At 37.5% G+C, this 19,184-nt stretch overlaps 1 protein-coding gene across 38 annotated transcripts in view; it reads right to left on the reverse strand.

Moving 5' to 3' along the window:
- The window catches only part of SLMAP (sarcolemma associated protein), a 120,845-nt gene that overhangs the window by 19,226 nt on the left and 82,435 nt on the right, over positions 1-19,184 (reverse strand). For 33 of the 38 annotated variants that reach the window (XM_036878552.2, XM_036878553.2, XM_036878542.2 and 30 more), the window contains 3 exons: positions 10,444-10,503; positions 5,814-5,894; positions 5,483-5,542 (listed from right to left, as the gene is read on the reverse strand). In XM_036878552.2, the coding sequence (XP_036734447.2) occupies positions 5,483-5,542; positions 5,814-5,894; positions 10,444-10,503 (201 nt within the window). The other 5 variants (XM_036878548.2, XM_057508397.1, XM_057508365.1 and 2 more) reach the window with 2 other exon arrangements.

Genomic DNA, 19,184 nt, shown 5'->3' on the forward strand with positions numbered 1-19,184 from the left:
ATTTTTAATCAAAGACAACTAAGTGCATCTTCCTGCATAAGGCTGATCGGGGCTTACTGTATTTCACATGGTGGGTGGAGAAAGGCACTCTTGGTTTATGACGGCGTGCTCCCTTCTGTCAGTGGAAAGGACTTTTGTATCATCTACTCACAATCTCGGGAAGACTTGTGACAAGTATTGGTGGAAAGTATTCAGATGAAGATAAATGAGAGCCTTAGTGAGCCAAATCCATTTTATTAAGATGTACAAATCAAGTGGAAATATGTTTTTAGGAAGTATGATAAAGAGGTAGAAAGATGAATCGAATCTGTTGTCCTCTCAACACAAATGGTGTATCTTTAGAGCAGCCCTGTGCACAGTTAGGGCCAGGAGCTAGCTTTTTTCAGACTGGGGCTTAACAGAGATCCACACCACACAAGAACCCACTAAATGAACCAGCCCTGGTGCACAGAAAACGTACAGGATATTCTTCAGAAGAGTGACTAGAGATTTGACTTAAACTCCGACCTTTGCTCAAAGCGTGGTTGGGATACTCAAAACCACTTGGTAAAGGGCCAGATCAAAGCATGTCTTCCCACGTCTGTGTTGCACAGGCATGCTGGTTGAAGGCTGATGCGGCCACAACATCTGTTACCTCATCAACCGGTGGAAGCCATCTGGCTGGTGCAGTTGCCTGGGTGGGTGCGTCCTCTTTCTGCTGTCATCACTGCTACCCCTCTGAAAGGTCTGCTCGATGAGAACAGCCTTCACCACGGAGGAAGACCATTTTTCCGACTTGAGTGCATGTACAGCCATGTGAGATAGTTCTCAGTGCAGCTTAACTATGAATCGAACTTTGGCAGCAGCCTCTGAATTTAACTTTGGCAGCTGACTCTCACCCTCTGCTGTTCATCCTGACAAAACTGGATCCTTTGTTGGCTCCTTTGTCTTCTCAGTTGTTCTCTTCCATCTCTATTAACCCCGCTGCTACCGTGGTCCACTCCTCTGCAGATGGTTCCAACCGTGGCTACTGCCTGCCGTCTGACCACAGCCCGTGCTCCCCCATACCTGTGTTTGTGCACACTTCCCTCCTGGTAGATGCTATTCCCACTTGTACAATTACCCCTATTTGCTAATGTTAGCACCATTTTAAAGACATTCATGGCTCCCTTCCTGGCATACTGTCACTTAGCTTTAACCTCCTGTTGGGGAAGCCCATCCTGGCTCCTGCACCATGTCCAGGCTCCTAGCTACAAAGTCAGCTGCTTGCTCCGAAGTCTCCAGCACGCCTGTTAAACACTCACTATCACATCACTCTTCCCCAGGCTCTGGGTCAATAAATGTCTCAGGAATAAATGAAAGTGTCTTTACAATCCTAGTTTCTGTCTTGCACTTCCAACTACATCTCTGGTTCCCAGGATGACAGTGTAAAGCTGTGAATGTGAAAGGAAGTACTTTTAATAACTACGGGGGGACAGCAGGCATAAATAGCTCCAGGCAGACCAGAACCTGTGCTCATCCTTCCTGTTCACCACCTGCCAAACCCAAACCATCACTTCCCCCCGAGGACACCTCTCCTTCCAGTGTTAATACCACCACCATCCCTTGAGTCACTCGAGGTCAAATGGTGGAATCACATCTGACTTCCCTCTCTCATATTTCTGAGCCTATGGATTCAAGAAGAGATGAGCACAGGAGAGATGACAGACACAGGGAAGGACAGGGCCCCAGGCTGGATTTTGTTCTCTAGTTTGGATTTCTAGCAGTCATCCTAGCTCAGGTTCTCAGTGCCGACCTGTGCTAAGGGGCTGCCCTAGCTCCAGTCTCTCCCTACTCTGGTTGACCCAAATGATCTCTCTAAAATACAGCTCTGAGCATAGCTTTCTGTGCTTACAAGCTACCGAATTCTGCCAAAATAGCCACCCCAACTTACAAACCGCTCAGATGAGGATGTGCACAAACTTCGTGATCCAGCTTGTGGTTTTAATATTTCCTTTGAGACAGTATCTCAATCTTCTATTTTTATAATCTTACCCATTTAAAACATATACCTACCTCTATCTATATTTAGTCTCTAAAAGATACAAACTAAAAACAAAAAATAAGTACAATACTATTACCACATTGAAAATAAAGAATACCAAATCTCCCTACTATTAAGTATCCAGTCAGTATTAACACTTGTCTCAAATTTTTATAGTTGGACCGTGTGACTGAGACCCAAATAAGGTTCATGCAATCCGTTTAGCTGACACATCTCTTAAATCTCTCTTAAAGGATCCTCCATCCTTTTTTCCCACCAACCATGTAACTGACATGAAGAAACTGGGTTGTATGTTTTACAGAATTTTCCATATTCTAGATTTTGTTGTGTGTCCCCAGAACATCATGTAGACTATGTCCCTAGTTGTTTATGTATCCTGCCAGTTGGCAGTTGGATCTAGAATCTTGCCCAGATTCAGGTTCAGTTTTTTGTCACTGAATACATCCTGAGGGGTATGACACATTTTCAGGGTCTCCAACCAACTAACTGCCTTTCCTTCCCATCTTCCAAGATGAGTAAAAGGAAACCAATAAAAAATCTGGACATCTTTCCTGCTTTCTTTGACTCCTAATGGCAACAATTACCACAAAACAGCTTATCATCCATGCCTCTCATCACCAATTTGACTCAAACCTCTCAAGCCCCAAGGACAGTTTTATTAACTTTGAAACTACTGGAGTCCCTGGCATAGTTCCTGAAATAGAGCAAACTTGCATTAGATATGACTTGGACCGAATTCCAGTTTATTTTTTTACATTTTTTTGGGAAACTATTTCAAGTGTATAAAATCTGGGTTCAACCCTGTATTTCTCTTTCAAAAGTGGCATAAGTAGGTTGAAAATAATATTTCAGGAAAAAGGAACTACTGCTATCATCCCTTTATTTAAATCTCATGATGTTTAATCTACTTTATTTTCCTAATCCTAGATGACTAACATGAAGGGCAGCATACTATAATTCTAAATAAAGATTGACTGTTTTTTAAGAGGTAAAGAATAAATTTTGAAATTAGTGGTTCAAGAAGCCAGGCATAGGGTTTCAATGAGGAAAATACAGGGGCCACTTTCTACAGCTCTCAAGGTTACCACTGTGGTCTAATAATTTACACTTTTCACCTAAGAGAAAAACTGTTAGCTTACTCAACCTAATTACACAGATTACTAAGCATGACCACATATAATCATGCAGAATCCAAATGTTTCTAGTAAGTGCCAGTGAATACATTATTTTTAAAAATTTATATAACTCTTACAAAAGAAAAACATTCATTTGGGGCTGTGGTGACAATTTCTTGGAGAGTCTTCTAAAATATGCCTGCTTCTAATGGCTGATTTTTCTAATCATTGATTGATGTAACTGTCCTTAAAATCAAGCTGCAAAATCTCTCAAGAGGTGTTGGTAAGATACTGCTTCATTAACAAAAGTTGGCGATGGTGTAGAAACGTAAGGAAGGTTTTGGGGTTCTGCTTTTGTTTTCGTCACCTTAACTTAAAAGCAAGGATAGGGAAACTCTGCCCCATCTTTACCAGTGGCACCCGAAGAACACTAGCGGCATGCGTACACCCACCTCCTTCCATGCGCACCTTGTATTTTCCAGTCTCTTTCTCTCTCACAAGTTCCCCTTTATTCCCTCTTTCTTGAATCTGATTTCCCAGCCTATACTGTGGGCACTTTTACAGATATGACTGAGCCTCCTCGTACTCAAGAATTTAAAAAAGATTTCCCCTTATATCTGGCCAAGTAGAGAAACAAATAAATAATTGGAAGAGTTCCACCACCACCAAATGCTTGTCCCTAAAAGATAAAGTAGGAAATGTTTCTTAAAACCCCACAACCTTTTTTTTTAAATTGAGGTATCATTGATATACAATCTTATATTGGTTTCAAGTATGCAACACAGTGGTCAACAGTTATCCATATTAAATCCTCTCCCCCACTAGTACAGTTACTATCTGTCATCATAGGAAGATATTATAGAATCACTGACTTTATGCTCCATGCTGTACTAGTATCCCATGACCAACTTATATTATGAGTGAGAATTTTTGTGCCCCTTTACGCCACTCACCCACTCTATAACCCTCCCCCATGGTAACCATCAGTCACCTCTCAGTGTCTATGATCTACTGTTGTTTTGTTCATTTTGTTTTGTTTTGTTTTTATATTCCACAAATAAGGGAAATCATATGGTATTTATCTTTCTCCATCTGACTTATTTCACTGAGCATAATACCCTCTAGATCCATCCATGTTGTTGCAAATGGGAGGATTTTTCTTTGTATGTCTGAGTAATATTCCATTGTGTATATGTACCACATCTTCTTTATTCATTCATCCACTGATGGACACTTAGGTACCAGCATCTTGTCTTCATTATGGCGCTTAACATGTTACATTCTCAGCACTGTGGTAAGTCATCTACATGCATTATTTCATTCAATCCTCACAATAAACATACAAGTCATTTGGCTGAATCCGACAAATGAAAAAAACTGAAGCACAGGAGAGTTAAGCAGTTTGCCCAAGGGCAGATTACAAAGAAATGGCAGAGGTGGGATTGAACCCAAAGCTCTTTGACTCGCAGCTTCTTGGCTAGAGTGTGCAACTTTCCTAATGCTCCTGGGGTCTTTGATGCAACTTAGGTAGAAGAGGTCTATTATTAACTCTCTCACCAAATATCTGAGTTCCACTGAACATTTGGCATGGTGGTAGGCAATGAGACAAAAACAAAATCTAACACAGAAAATCTGAAACATAAAATCACAAAAGCACTAATAAAACCTGAACATAATCCACACAATCACAAATGCTCCTTAGGAATCAATCTGAACTCAGCTGCTAAAAAGACTTCTAGAGATTTCTAGAGTAAAAAAGACCCTAAGGACACCGACTTTTGCATGATGGGTGCTCATCACTCATCCACCTCCCCTCTTGTTCACTATGCTTCCACAAAAGCCCAGGGGCTCTGACATTTTTTTGGTATCAGTAACAACATTTTTATACTATCATTACTGCATTTCTGAGAAGAATCAGAAAAGCTCTAAGATAAGATGTCTGGGCTGTGCAAACATTACCTTCGATTTATTACAATGACACTAGGAAAAAAAGCACACTTCACCAACACCGAAGGGCAGAGTGCAGACCAGTAGAGGGCTGGGAATTATGATGACATTTAAAGACAGGCTGGCAACTGGTGCCTGGGCCAGTCATCCTCAAGGCTTCCCTTGGTAATCCCTTCATTAAACTTGATTGATCCAAATTATTTTACGATTTAAGTATTTTTGTTTGAAGCAGGGGCACCAAACCCAACCTTTTAAATTTTAGTTCCTGCTACTTTAAGAACCTATCTTAATCTTTTAACTAAAACTTAAAACTTCACATAATACATGGGATTGATTTTGTGGCAAAGGGTGAATCTAATACCCTGGTTTAAAATGCCCTAAAAACAGGTTAAAGTACCTTTTAATAGGGACACTTTAGCAAGGGGTTCATTTAGGTCCTGCTCATCCATTTGGGCGTCTGCAGGGGGGAAAAAGAAAGACAGTTACAAACAGTAGTCAGCAAGCTGCCACTCTCAAAAGAAATAACTGAAATTTGTGTAGCTACTGCATTTGGGTAGTTGAGAGTAGTTTTAACAATAAACCCAAGATTCAAGGAAGTAATTTGATAAATGGTAGCGCTGTGCTTTCCCCAGACACAGACTTGGAAATCTCCCCTCACAGTAGCCTGCATACCCAAACTGCTGGATAACCACAATAACATCTATAGATGTGTTTAGGTCAAAACTCACCTGTAGTGTCGTCACTGCTTTTTTCCTTGCTGGGACTCAGAGTATCTGATAAATCAGATTCCTTTGCTTTTGCCTGGTTTTCTACCAAGAAAAAAAAATAAAAACAATCTCATTACAATTAAAAAGCTTATATCCATAAAACTGCTGCAGGCTATGCGTGCGCTAAATCTACTGGTAGGCAAAATACTTTTAAAATTAACTAAGGTCACTGAGTCTCTTACTTCTTCACCACTCTAGTCCAAAATGGAATGCTGGTTATTACACGGAGCTCATATTAATTTATAATGTGGATCATGCCTGCTGTGCAGAGAGGGCTGGGGCTTTGGTTCAAGGCTGTCCACTGGCCAACTGGAAACAAAAATGAAGCAAGCTTTGCTAAATAACATATTCAGAGAACAGCAACAAATGCAGCAAAATTCCCAGGATAGTGTGGACAGTATATGATCATGAAAGGAAAAGGCTCTGTTATATAAAAATACCACTTAGGTTGCCTTAGTAATAATTATACTCTTAACAAAACTCTAAAAAATAAAAAAAAATCACAGTTGTTATAAAAGTAACATTTCAAACAAGAAAATCACGACCTTTTATATCTAAAGAAAATACAATTATACCTGAACCACACTGAAAAAAAACTTAAAGAAGTTTTAAAATTATTTCCAAGTGGTGTGCTGCCTGGTCCAATGAAGACATCCTAGGCCTAGTTTTCAACAAATTGTTCTCCAAAATCCTAAGTGTAAGCCCAACAATTCATTAAAGATGATTGCAATTAATTAGGCCCTAGAGCCTCATCTGTAATGGTACACCTGTGTATACTAGGGTAAGCATTAGTTTAGCATTTACAAAGGTGCTAATTTCTTGGACCACAATCCTATGCCATCTCCCTGTTCTCTACAAGGCCTCAGCCAAGCTTTACATCCCATAATTTAGCTATAATCTGGGCCCTGCATTAATCCCCACATGAGCTCTGCTTCACTTAGGCCAGCCACTTTATAGGGCTGAGGCTTGTCAGCTCATTATGGCCTGTGATTCATTGCTTGAATTGCTATTCATCCTGTAAAATATAGCTTAAGCCCCATTGCCTCTAAGGACGTCTTCATTTCTCAAGCCTACTGCTCCTTTTATTGCATCTTCTCTGTGTCAAATGTTTTTGCAATTAATCATGTTCTATTTTGTATCATTCTGTGTGTGTGTGTGTGTGTGTGTGTGTGTGTGTGTGTGTGTGTGTGTATATATATATATATATATACCTTATTTCCTTAGTGAGATTATAAATTTACTAAGCATATGATTATTTTTAATAATGTTAGACACTTGGCTATATTAATTGCGGTAAAATGCATAAAAAATTTTAATGTGCATATCCACCTCTAGTACTTTTCCTAAGGAAATAGACTAATATAATATAGACAAGGATATTCATTGTAGCATTGTTCATTATGGAATGGAAAATAATTCAAGATATATTCGGTGCTATTAAGTAAAATAGTCTGTTAAAGAACAGTACGTATAATATGACCCCATTTAGATTGAAAATTGATATACATTTAGCTATGAATTTTTAGGTGTATATATTTACTCAAGTCAAGAAGGATCTATAGCAGATACATTTTTGCAGGTAGGGGAAAGGCAGACACTTACTTGATAACTCCACATAGTCATCCACTGTTTGAAAAACTGTGAATATCTAATGTTTTATAATCAACTAAGGCAAGAGATATTTTCCACTTTGAAAGTAGTCAGCAACATCTCTAAAACTATTACTGTCAATTATTTAATGTAATATTAAAATATGACTTGTTATGGCTATTCTGCTTAAGAACACCCCTAGAATTTGTGGCTGAATTTGTGAAATGGGTTGGGGGATGGATTACAAGAAGCTTTTTGCCTCTTTCTGCGCCATTTCTGGTCAAAGGCCAGCTGCTGAGAGACAGGGAGCTTAGATTAGAAGTGAAGTCACTGACCACAGAGGCCCATGAGGATCTAATTTGTGACCTCTGGCTCATTCACAGGGTACTCTAATCAGAGGTTTCTGAATGTTCTAGTTTTGATTACAAAGTTACTGCCTCAAATAAGGCAGGCTAACACATCTAATCTACATATACATAGAAAAGGAACCACCCTGGAGAGCAGAATGGAAAACAGAAAAAAATGATTCTCTTCTGATGTTAACATTCTTGGCAGTTTTATGATCAAGATATTGAGGTAAACCAAGAATATATTTTCTAAAGTATTCTTCTAGCTTAGGAAGACCTTTTGTTTATTTAGAGTATTAGCCACGAAGGTAAAATTGCCTTCAAGCTAGGACCATATCTCCTACTGAGATCTTATTCGAATAAAAACTCTACAAGGGTCCAGATTTTTGTCTGTCTTGTTAACTGCTATATTCCCATTGTACCTTTGAGTAAACATAAAGAAGAATGGGCAAAGCAAACATATTGGCCGCAGACCACGTCCTACATCACCAGAACCATTACTTGGAAGAGAAAGCAAGGCTGAGGATCAAAAGGGGAAAGAACATTTGCTGGACACCAGAAATGCTTCCTACTTCATAAGCAACATTTCATTAAATTCCCACAAAACCTTGCCAAGTTAAATATTATTCATCCCATTTTACAAATGAGGAAACTGAGGTTTAAAGAGCTAACCTAAGTTGCTTGAGGGCAGATAGCTAGTGAGTGGTAGAAAGTGGAGTTGAAACTGGTTGTTTTACCTCCTCATTCTTCTTTCTACTTTACCCCAAAGCTACAGTAAACATATGACTGCAAGTTGAGTTAGGGCTTAAATAAAAAGTATATGCAAACCATGATTATATTTTGCTTAAGTGGACTATCTGAAAGAAATACTAAAACTTGTAACAGCTGGCAACTGGCAATTTCTAGCAACTGATATTTTCAATGCAGAGAAGAAAATTCCACCAAAGACATCACCAGTAAAAGCACTTAAAAAACAAGACAATTCAGCCAAACTCAAAAGAAAATACCTTATAGTCAGATATAAGGCATTTAAAATGCAACTATTTCACCATCTAATTTGTTACCAGGGTTAGTGTACCTCTGCATGTTAACTGTGAGAAGTGTTAGTAGTGTTGACTGCTGACAGAAAAATCTCTGGGTATATAAAACTCGTATCTGCATTATCATTCCTAAAGAACGTACTCTATTCATGTGCATGGGCTTACATGCTACAATTTATTCAGTAAACACCCTATCATTGGACACTTCCATTTTCCTATTTTTGCTTTCAAAACAACACTGAAACACGTACCATAGCCTTGCATATTTGCCTGGCTTGTTCCTTAACATAAACACTCACAAGTGGTGCTAGATCAAAAAGCATGTTCTTTAAAGTTTTCAATACCTATTTTATGGCCATGTTTCAAAAGGGAATCAGTAAGATTGCACCCCACCTTTTAAAATAATGGCATCACATAATTTCAAACAAATACATTCTAATTCACAACACATTAAACTGAAGCACTTAGGTAGCAAGATACTTGTCTTTAATTAAAGCAGAACTGATTCTTTTCCCAAGGCTCTACTTCACTTCAAAGTATTGGCTATTCAACCAACTGACCTGAGTAGGAATGTAGGTGGTGAAGTAAAAGCTATGTTCAAATCTGTTCTCATCGTACTTTAATAAGATGAAATAAGTTGCCACATGCACTAAAAATAGTTCACTGTTCTGAAACTCAATGCCGGTTGCCAGAACAATGTTGGTGGTGCATTTTCTATGCATTCTTTCCCCAAATATGGCATCTGCTGTGTTTAAAATTCAGAATGGAAGCCACTAGATATTTGAAATAACACTATCCTTTTAAATATTGTAAAAATCCAAGAGGATCCAGTTACTTTCATAGAACAGAATGTACTGAAATTGAGCATTCCAAGCTTTTGTCATTCATTGACCAAAATGACCGTGAATCTAGTTTTAAATTTTATACTGGTGTGTTCTGATGGAAGTCAGATGATGATAACAAGCACAGTCCACCAGACTTATTTGCTTGACTTCCCTCTGCATAATAAAAGTGACTTGACAATATGATGTTTTAAAACTCACTTTTCTTGCCTAAGTCTGACAATTGTAACAGAAAAGACTTAACAGAATAAACTACTTCAGGCAATTACAGGACTATTCATTATAAAACGTAAGAAGATTCTACATCATCACTTTTATTTAAACCAAATTGAGATGCCAAAAATTAAGAAAATATTAAATACAAGGAATGACCACAAATCAGAACTACAAGCACTTTTCGCCTATTGTTTCAAAAAGATTTACATTGTAGTTGATTAAAATTTTGAGATCAAAGCTAAAAATAATGCTGGAAGTGAGACTGAGAGCAACAAATCTTTAGTACCTAAAGGAACCTATTCCAAACATTTCAGAAAAACCCACACATATATACCCATTAAAAGAAACTTTCCAATTAAGATAATCCTTCTTAAAACAGAACTCCGACTATTCTGTATTATCATTTGATATTGTTCCTGGATTGCCATTTCCTGAGCTGTAAGAAATAGAGCAATAGCTGAAATATTCTGACCTTACAAATGTGTACTAACCTTGATTCAAAAGAGCTGTCAAAACCCATAGAAAAATCCCACAGAAAACTCACAGAGGAACGAACCTTTTGAAAGCTTTGTTTCTTCTATCACTTTGGTCAGATGCCCCTCGACGATCAGCTTCTCTGCCAAAGAAAATCAACGTTACTATCTGAGCCCAAGCCCAGCAGCATTTCCCTGAGCGGGGCAGCGTAACACATTCCATGACCAAATTTAAAGATGACAGCATTACTCCCATGACTAGGCTTGAACAAAAGCTTGAACCTGGAAGGGGAGCTAAGAGAACTTGAACTAAAATAGAGAATCAGGTTAATGCAGAAATCTAGGGGTAGAAGAACATTTTGCCTTTTATTTTGATTAGTTTTCACACCTTATTTTAAAAGCCTAGTGCTTTTTTTAAAGGACTCAGAACAGAGTGACCCTCTTTAAATCAAGGATGTTAAGTTGAAACAGAGGAATTCTGAGAAGGTATTTTATTTAAATAAAGAAGTCATACAAATTATATCAATAGCTACTTTTCCCTATTGGCACAATTCAGCAGAGAAGCCTCTATGATCTGTTTCAGTAAAATGAATCATTGTAGAAGAGCTAATTATTTAAAGAAATTTAAAAATATCTTTTGTTGTGTTCTGTGGGGGGTTTTCTGTAAATGTACAGTGTAGCTTGTTTTATTCTAAGTCAGATTTTCATATTCTGTATTTCACTGAGGATGATTATATATCTGTTCTGTATATCCCCTCATTTAATCTCCTCTGTCAGTTGGTCTCCTTGAATTTACACTTTTGCCGTATATGAAATAATTTCTCTATTCTTTCATTCTTCACTCCAGTTTGGTCCACACCTGTCACTCAACCACTGAAACTGCTCCAGGGTCACTGTGACCTCCTCTCTGCCAAAGTCCACAGCTCCTTTTCATAATTTTCATTCATATAGGCTTACTGCAGTGTGTGCCAAAACTTGCCTCTGCCTTCTTTAAAAAAAAAACAAGTCAAATGGATTTAGGTAATTTTAAAAGACATTAGTCCTACAAGATGTATACCATAAACTGCCCTACCCGTCCTCTATCCTAGTCTTCATTCCTGAAATTCACTTCCTAGGAGCAACAACTTTTAACTTTTAGCCATTTCTTCAGGTATTTGCATTCCTATTTCTAAATAATATATTACTATTTCTCTATTTTTCTATTTTATACTTTATTTACTGACAACCTCTCATAAATGATTAAGCTCTCTTATAGCTGATTATCATCCTAATTAGAGTTACATTTTGTCCATCTATCATCGGTATTTCTATTGACAATTTTTCCTTATACCTGAGTCATACCACATGCTATGATTATCTTTCTCTCTTGTAGGACAGTTAGTATTTTTGGAGCTTATAAACCTTGTTTTGTTTTCCTGATTTTTTTCTGTATCTATCTCAAATGCAGCCCAAGTTCTTATAGAACCATAAAACTCTCAATATTGTCAAGCATATCAGGTAATCTGCCACATTATATATCCCATCCTTCCCTTCTGCCAGCCCTTTAATTTTCCTGCTCTGCCCTGGGCTGCATCCTGTGCAAACTCCCCTGCCCCCAGATTCCAAATCTTCCTCTTCCTGTTTTACTTCCAGTTTTAGTGTAACATATCCTCAGAAAATTTCCTGAAAAGGGGTGGAGAGAAGGTAAAACTCTTTGACTTTGTTCCTCTGAAAATGTTCTTGTTCTACCCTCACATTTGTTTTGACAGTTTGACTGAACACACAACTCTACAGGAAATAACTTTCCTTTAGAATTTTGAAAGCATTATTCCACTGTCTTCTAGCTTCATACCACCTTTCCCAGCATACTAGGAACTCTTTGAGGAATACACTCTTCCTTCAAGTATTTACTATGCCCCAGGTACAGTACTAGGTATGCCTTATGGATTACCAAAATAAATGTGATAAATCTAGGAATTCTGGGTCTAGTGACAGCAGGGAGGTATCTTACTCATAATTTAATTCCCAACACAACTCTGACACATAACACAGGTTCCACAAATGTCATTACATGAATAGAGGGAAAAAAAGTGCTGTAAATACAGACACTGAAAACTACTCCACTCTTTCTCTAGTATGTTGAAGATCTAAGTACCACCTTGCTTAAAAAATGAACACACATTAGCAGTAATCTGTTGCTCAAAAACCTTTCATCCTTAGAACAAAATCAGAAATCCCTACCATAACCTATGGCCTATATGATCAAGCCCAGGGGTCAGCCAACGGCAACCCCACAGGCAAAATCCAGGCTGCTGCCTGTTTGGCAAATACAGTTTTATAGGAGGCAGCACGTCTGTTCATTTATGTTGCCTATGGCTGCTTTTCACTACAAGGGCAGAGTTAGCAGCTGTAAGAAACACCTTAGAGCCTGCAAAACCTGAAATACTTACTATCTGGTCCTTTATTTTCTTAAAAACAGACAGGTAATCTTATCATTCTAAAACTCCAAATTTAGACCCACCCTGGGTTTTCACACTGTCTCTGTCTCACACACTCTTTCTCCAAGTACATGTACAACTCATTTAGACCCACCAAATGTGTTCAAATCTCACATACTACCTGTGTTGCTCCCTATTGCCTTATATCTTATGTTTTTCTTCAGTGGACCCATCACTGACGCATCAGTACTGACATATTATTAGTTTAATAGTTTTTGTTTCCTCAAAGGGAATATAAACTCCATGGTCTTGTTCATTTCTGTACTCCCAACAGCTAAATGCCTGGTATATACTTAGTAGATGCTTGATAAATATTTGCTGAGTAAATGAACCGAGCTTCTGTTTTGAAAGGGATCAAACCTGGAAAAATTACTGAATGTTTTTCTCATTCTAAAAAACTAAGGATTAGATACATATAAGGAGTTTTGAACAGTACTAGCTTTTAAGGCTAAATAACAATTACCTGCTCCTATTACCACTATCGAAATTATTTAAGGTTCTGCTACCAAATCTGGTGAACTGTTAGTAGCCTATGATTAAAGAATTAAGGAAAAGCATATCGCTTCTATTAAATTTCTAACCACTGGGTCTCAGACTTGGAGGAGACAGCTCAGTTCCTGAGGAGTTCTGAAAGTCAGAGACCACTCCGATTCCAAAGAAAACTTCCACGGAACGGCAACTGCACGTCTCGGAAGGGCTATTTGCCTTAGCACAACTGCAAGATAAAGCAGGGCATTTTCTTTTTAAAGAGTCCCTCTTTTTGAGGGATACTCTAGAGAGATAGGTATTCACTTTTTGCTAGCTTAAGACCATATTTATTTATTGTGAAAATAACACACACAAAGGGGCATAAAGCACAAAGATACAGATTAATACATTTTTTTAAGCAAATGTTCATATGACTACAGCCCAAATCAAGAAACAGACCCTAAACACTCCCTCCCCCCTCAACAAGGTCTGGCACATTCCCTTTCCAATCAAAACCTCATAAAGGTAACTACTATCTTGACTTTTATGACTTTTTAATTCCTTACATTTCTTTATAGTCACCCTACCCAAATACGTATGACAATAATATAATCTGATTGGTTTTGAACTTTATGTAAATGGAATACTAAAATATGTATTCTTTTGTGTCAAGTTTCTTTCATCCAATATATCTCAGTATTTATCTATTTGTTACTGAAGGTTTTGGTTTATTTTTCCAGTTTTGAATTACTGTGAATAATGCTGCTGCCAAACACTCTTGAATTTGTACCTGATATACATCTATGTATGTAGGCATTTCTGCAGAGAACATAGCAAGGAGTTAAACTCATGGGTATAGTAAGTTTGACAACATCTGAGAACCAACACCTAAACCTTAGTTTAGTTAGAAACCATGAGAGTTGCGAAAACTATAAAATCTTGTCAAAGACTAAACAGAACACAACCAAATTTACTTTTTTGGTTGATAAGAATAAATTATGTACTAACTATAATACTATGCAGCACAAAATAAAAATGGAACAATGAATGCAATTCAAAGAAGGTGAAGGGGAGCACAGGTGTGCTGAGGCAGTGTTAATTTCCTAAAGCCCAAGAGCTACCTTCCTCACCTGACAGCTACAACCAGCTGAAGGCAGAAGATAAACTCGAATGGCACTGACTCCCAAAGCCTGATGTGAGTTGCAGAGATCTTAAACTGACAGGAGAGAAGAGCAGTGGATATAAAATAACTATATGATCTACCATGGTGACTTCCACCCTGAAAAATATCTCCAAATCTCATAGGTTACATTCAAAAGATGTCATAACTAGGGCATCAAAATGTGCCTGCAACCACATTTTTTAAATGGCATGCATACTGGTAATTAACAAGTTAGACCATTATTAGCTTGTCAGAAGCATATTACTTTAACAGGAACAATAAAGCTAGACCGATCAGTTTTCACTGTCTTGTGATAGGGAGTAAAAAGGAGAAAAACAAGTTTCCTCAACAAGAAAGCTCCCACTAACACCTTCTCCACTGCCCCCCAACTCCAAAGTTTTCTACCTACTAGATGGCATGTATTTCTGTGTGCCAGGCATTACTTAGAGTGCTTAGTAAATATGAGCTCATGTAATTTTCATAATAATCTTCTGAAGTAGGTACTACCATCCCATTTTATAAATGAGGAAATTGAGGTTTAAAGGTGTCACACTGCTCAGAGTCGCTCTGCCACTGAGGGACCAAATCGTAATTCACATCAGGGTTTCTCTGCTCCAACGCCCAACATCATAAATAAAAATGAGCTAAAGTCATGTAAACGCTCCTCAAAGGGAAGTACAACAAAGCAAGTGAGATTAGGTTTAACATCAAGACACAGCCAAGGTAAAAAACAACAATTAACATCAAGCATGAACAGTTTCCTTCCCTTCACAGAGCAGTTAGTTCACCAAGTAGAAACAGAGATTTAGAACCTCGCAGGGGAGGCTCTGTGAGGTCGCTAATATTAATATACCGACTGTCACAAGGTTATTTATTTTTTTGCAACAAAATAAAATCAGTTAAAGAACTTCTTGCTGTAGGAGGTTGTCTTAGGAACGAAAGAGGGAAAAAAAAGTAGAGTTCAAGGAGAGATTGAAAACTGAATGAAATGGACCAATTTCAAGAATACAGATAATTTTTTAAAAAAGAAGCAGTCTACATCCCAAAATGCTGTTGGCATGAATTTAAGACTACCTTCTGTGCAGTTATACCAGAAGAAAATCTGGCAGAAATGTTGGAAAGCTAGCTGGCTGGGGAAATGACTGGTACAAACGAACAACACATAAAGATCCTCCAATATATTGTACATTGGACAACTACTCTAAGAGCAAAGAAATAAAAAAATCAGCAACATGTAATTTAAACTCAAGAGTTTTCCTATAACAGGGACATAAACCACTGTGAGCAGGGATCCAACCTCACCAAGTGTTTTCTATTCTTTGTCATAAATAAACTACTTTGACTTAGAGAAATATAAGTTTAAAAAATGAAAATTTAAAAACCTGTTTCAAGTAGAGTATGTAATCAGAATAATCCAGAGATTGTTCTGAGAGGCTGCTCTCTTAGAGAAAGAAAAGTAAACAGGCACACCAGCAACACTCGTGTGATTCAAGGCATTACTCCAAATAAGGTGATTTCTGCGTGAGAGCAAAACTCTAAGAGAACGGGGGAGGGAAGAAGAGAAGCACACACAGACAGTGACAAGTCATTTCCAATGGGGGTGGCGGGCAGGGAGAGAATTTTTTAAAAATCAGGAAAAAAAACAGTAAGATGTGAAATATTAAGAGAATTAGACTTTTACCTGATAGTAATAAAAACCACTAAATCTCACAGTGAGCATGGATTAAGGATACAAAGGCATGAATGGGATTTCAGGGCACTTGTTAAAGCCATCATCAAAGGGAGATGCCCTGGGGGTTGTGGGCAGTTTCTCTCTACAAAGGGAACCACAGGAAAGTTTCTAGGGCAGCCAGCAGCAACGCCTCTGCGCTCAGCTTGACAATAGCAGCCAGAGAAACCAAAACGTGGGTAGCCGCCCAGAGGAGGCTGTCCTTCACTCGATGTCCAGGAAGTGATGGCAGGTCTCTACATCCTAATATTCGCCACCTTTCACCTTTCATCTTTTCACTCAGTCTACAAATTACTCAAGTGACGGAGTTCCCGGAATAGGTATGAAACAGATTTAGAGGCGCATGAGTTGTTAAAGCAGAACACTTCTTTTGCAGAACACAAAAGTCTCAATGTATCCATTGAGTTTATATGGTAAACCTTGAGTAACTAAAATTTGCAGGGAACATGGAATGTGGAGTTCTGCTTAAACCAGACCTCAAGCCTGAATCCCTGAAGAAGAAAATATTGCTAGAGCTTCTTAGCAAGTTTAATTAACATTGCATGTTAATTTTAGATTTTAGTTGGTGTATTTTCATACAGAAAATTTACTTCATAGTTTTGTAATTATGCAAAAGGTTATATTTAAATCTGTTCAAAACCCAGTTGCTTTGCTTGGGATTAAAAGCTTTTCTCCTAAAAGAGAATGAAAAGAAACACAGATTGTTTTACCATAAAAGGAAAACAAATGGAAACGTGTTCCAACTCATTTAATTCTTTCAAGATCACCTTGTAAATGGAGAGAGCCAGCAACCAAAATCGTTCTCTTATGGGTTCATACACAAAGACTGAAAAAAATCTGTCAATATATTAAAAATAAACATGATGAATCTTACAGAAGTGAATTATTTGCTTTCTAACTTTTAAAACGTGAGGTGAATTTATACTGTACAAGCACAGTGAATAATGGAAGCTAGGTAATGTTTTAAAAGCCTGGAAACAAGAATGTGAAGTACCACTGCCTATAAAACATACATTTCATGTTCAAGATCATAAATCAGTCCAAGATGTCTGTCAATGAAAACAGTGGCAGAAAAGTTTGTGCATGTTTGTCAAAAAATAATCCAAAATTGTTTTCAAAAGTTTACAAGTAAGATTTTTGCTGAATTTGCCTTGCTTGCCATAATACTTCCTAAACACAATTTCTATAATGCCAGCTTGTCATAAAATAATGAAAATATCCCTTCTGACCAGAAATGAAACCAGAGGTAACTCTTAGTATGCCAAGTCTGGCTGTCCAAATTTAAGTAGTCAAACAGATCTGGAAAATTCTGAGATATAATTGGTACCCCCATTAACTAAACTCTGCTCCTTGCTACCGAAAATCAGGAACCAAGCAGATTCAGATAATGGGCTATAGTCCTAGCTACTTGAACTTACAGTCCAAGTGTCCAGGATTTGCACTTAGGGGCCCAATGAATTCAGATGTCTAGGAATACTTGCATTTTATTTTTTCAGTTCTTTGGTTGACTCTTTGTCCACAAGAACAGGATTTTATGTTCTCACTTTTCTCTCTATGGCCCATGTTTAGCATTTTCCCATGTCATTACATAGTCCTTGTAAACATCATTTTATTGGCTAATATCCCCATTAAACAGATTGCTGTAATTTACATAATCTGCTCTGTCTCTAAATGTTTATTTGGTCCATTCCTCCCCTTCATAACTATGATACAGAAAAATCCTCAAACACCATTTTCTTTTTTTTTTAAACAAACATTGCCCTGTGTTACACTGCAGCTAAATATTTTACATGTCTTATAATAATATTTTACATGACTTTAGTAAATTATAACTTAGTAAAACTTTTTTTTTGATAGTTCTCTGTTCCTATTTCTTTGGGCTCAAAATATAAGTCCCAGTAGATGAATGGATAAAGAAGATGTGGTACATATACACAATGGACTATTATTCAGCCATAAAAAGAAAAGAAACCCTCCCATTTGCAACATGGATGGCTCTAGAGAGTATTGTGCTCAGTAAAATAAGTCAGGTGGAGAAAGACAAATACCAAATGATTTCACTCATTTGTGGAGTATAAAAACAAAGTGAAACAGAAGGAACAAAAAAAGCAGTAGACTCATAGACTCCGAGAAGGGATTAGTGGTTACCAAAGGGGAGGGGTTGGAGAGGGTGGGTGGGGAAGGAGAAGGGGATTAAGGGCACTATAACTGCAGTCACAATATAGGTAGGTCACTGGGATGGTAGTATAGCGCGGAGAATACAATTAAGGACTCTATAACATCTTACTGTGTTGATAGACAGTGACCGCAATGGAGGGGGTGAGGGCTTGATAATATGGGAGAATGGTGAACCACTGTTTTGTGTATGTGAAGCCATCATAAGATTGTGTATTACTGATACTTTATTAAACAAAAAAAGACTGGTACATTTATACTATGGAATATTATTCAGCCATAAAAAAGAAAGAAATCCTGCTTTTTGGAGCAGCATATATGGACTTAGAGGGTATTATGCCAAATGAAAAAGCCAGGCAAAGAAAGAGAAATACCATATGATTTCACTTATATGTGGAATCTAAAACCAAACTAAAGCAAAACAAATAAAAAACCAATAGCGTCACAGATACTGAGAAGTGACTGGTTAGGCTGGTGGGTGAAACAGGTGAAAGGGATAAAGAGGCACAAAATCTCAATCATGATAATAAATTAGTCACGGGGATGAAAGTACAACACACAGAATATAGTCAGTAGCTCTGTAACACCTTTCAATGTTGATAGGTAATAACTGCACTACTTAGGGTGAGCATTTAATAATGTATATAACTGTCAAAGCACTATGTTGTATACTTGAAACCAATATAATATTGTATATCAACTATACTTTTATAAAAGAAATCCAAAAAATTATATAAATCCCAACAGTTCAAAATAAAAATAACTTACTAAAAAATGATTACATATAAAACTAAGTATAAAATCCTTCCCCTT

Source organism: Manis pentadactyla, chromosome 1 (genome assembly GCF_030020395.1).
Source record: "Manis pentadactyla isolate mManPen7 chromosome 1, mManPen7.hap1, whole genome shotgun sequence".
NCBI classification, from domain to species: domain Eukaryota; kingdom Metazoa; phylum Chordata; class Mammalia; order Pholidota; family Manidae; genus Manis; species Manis pentadactyla.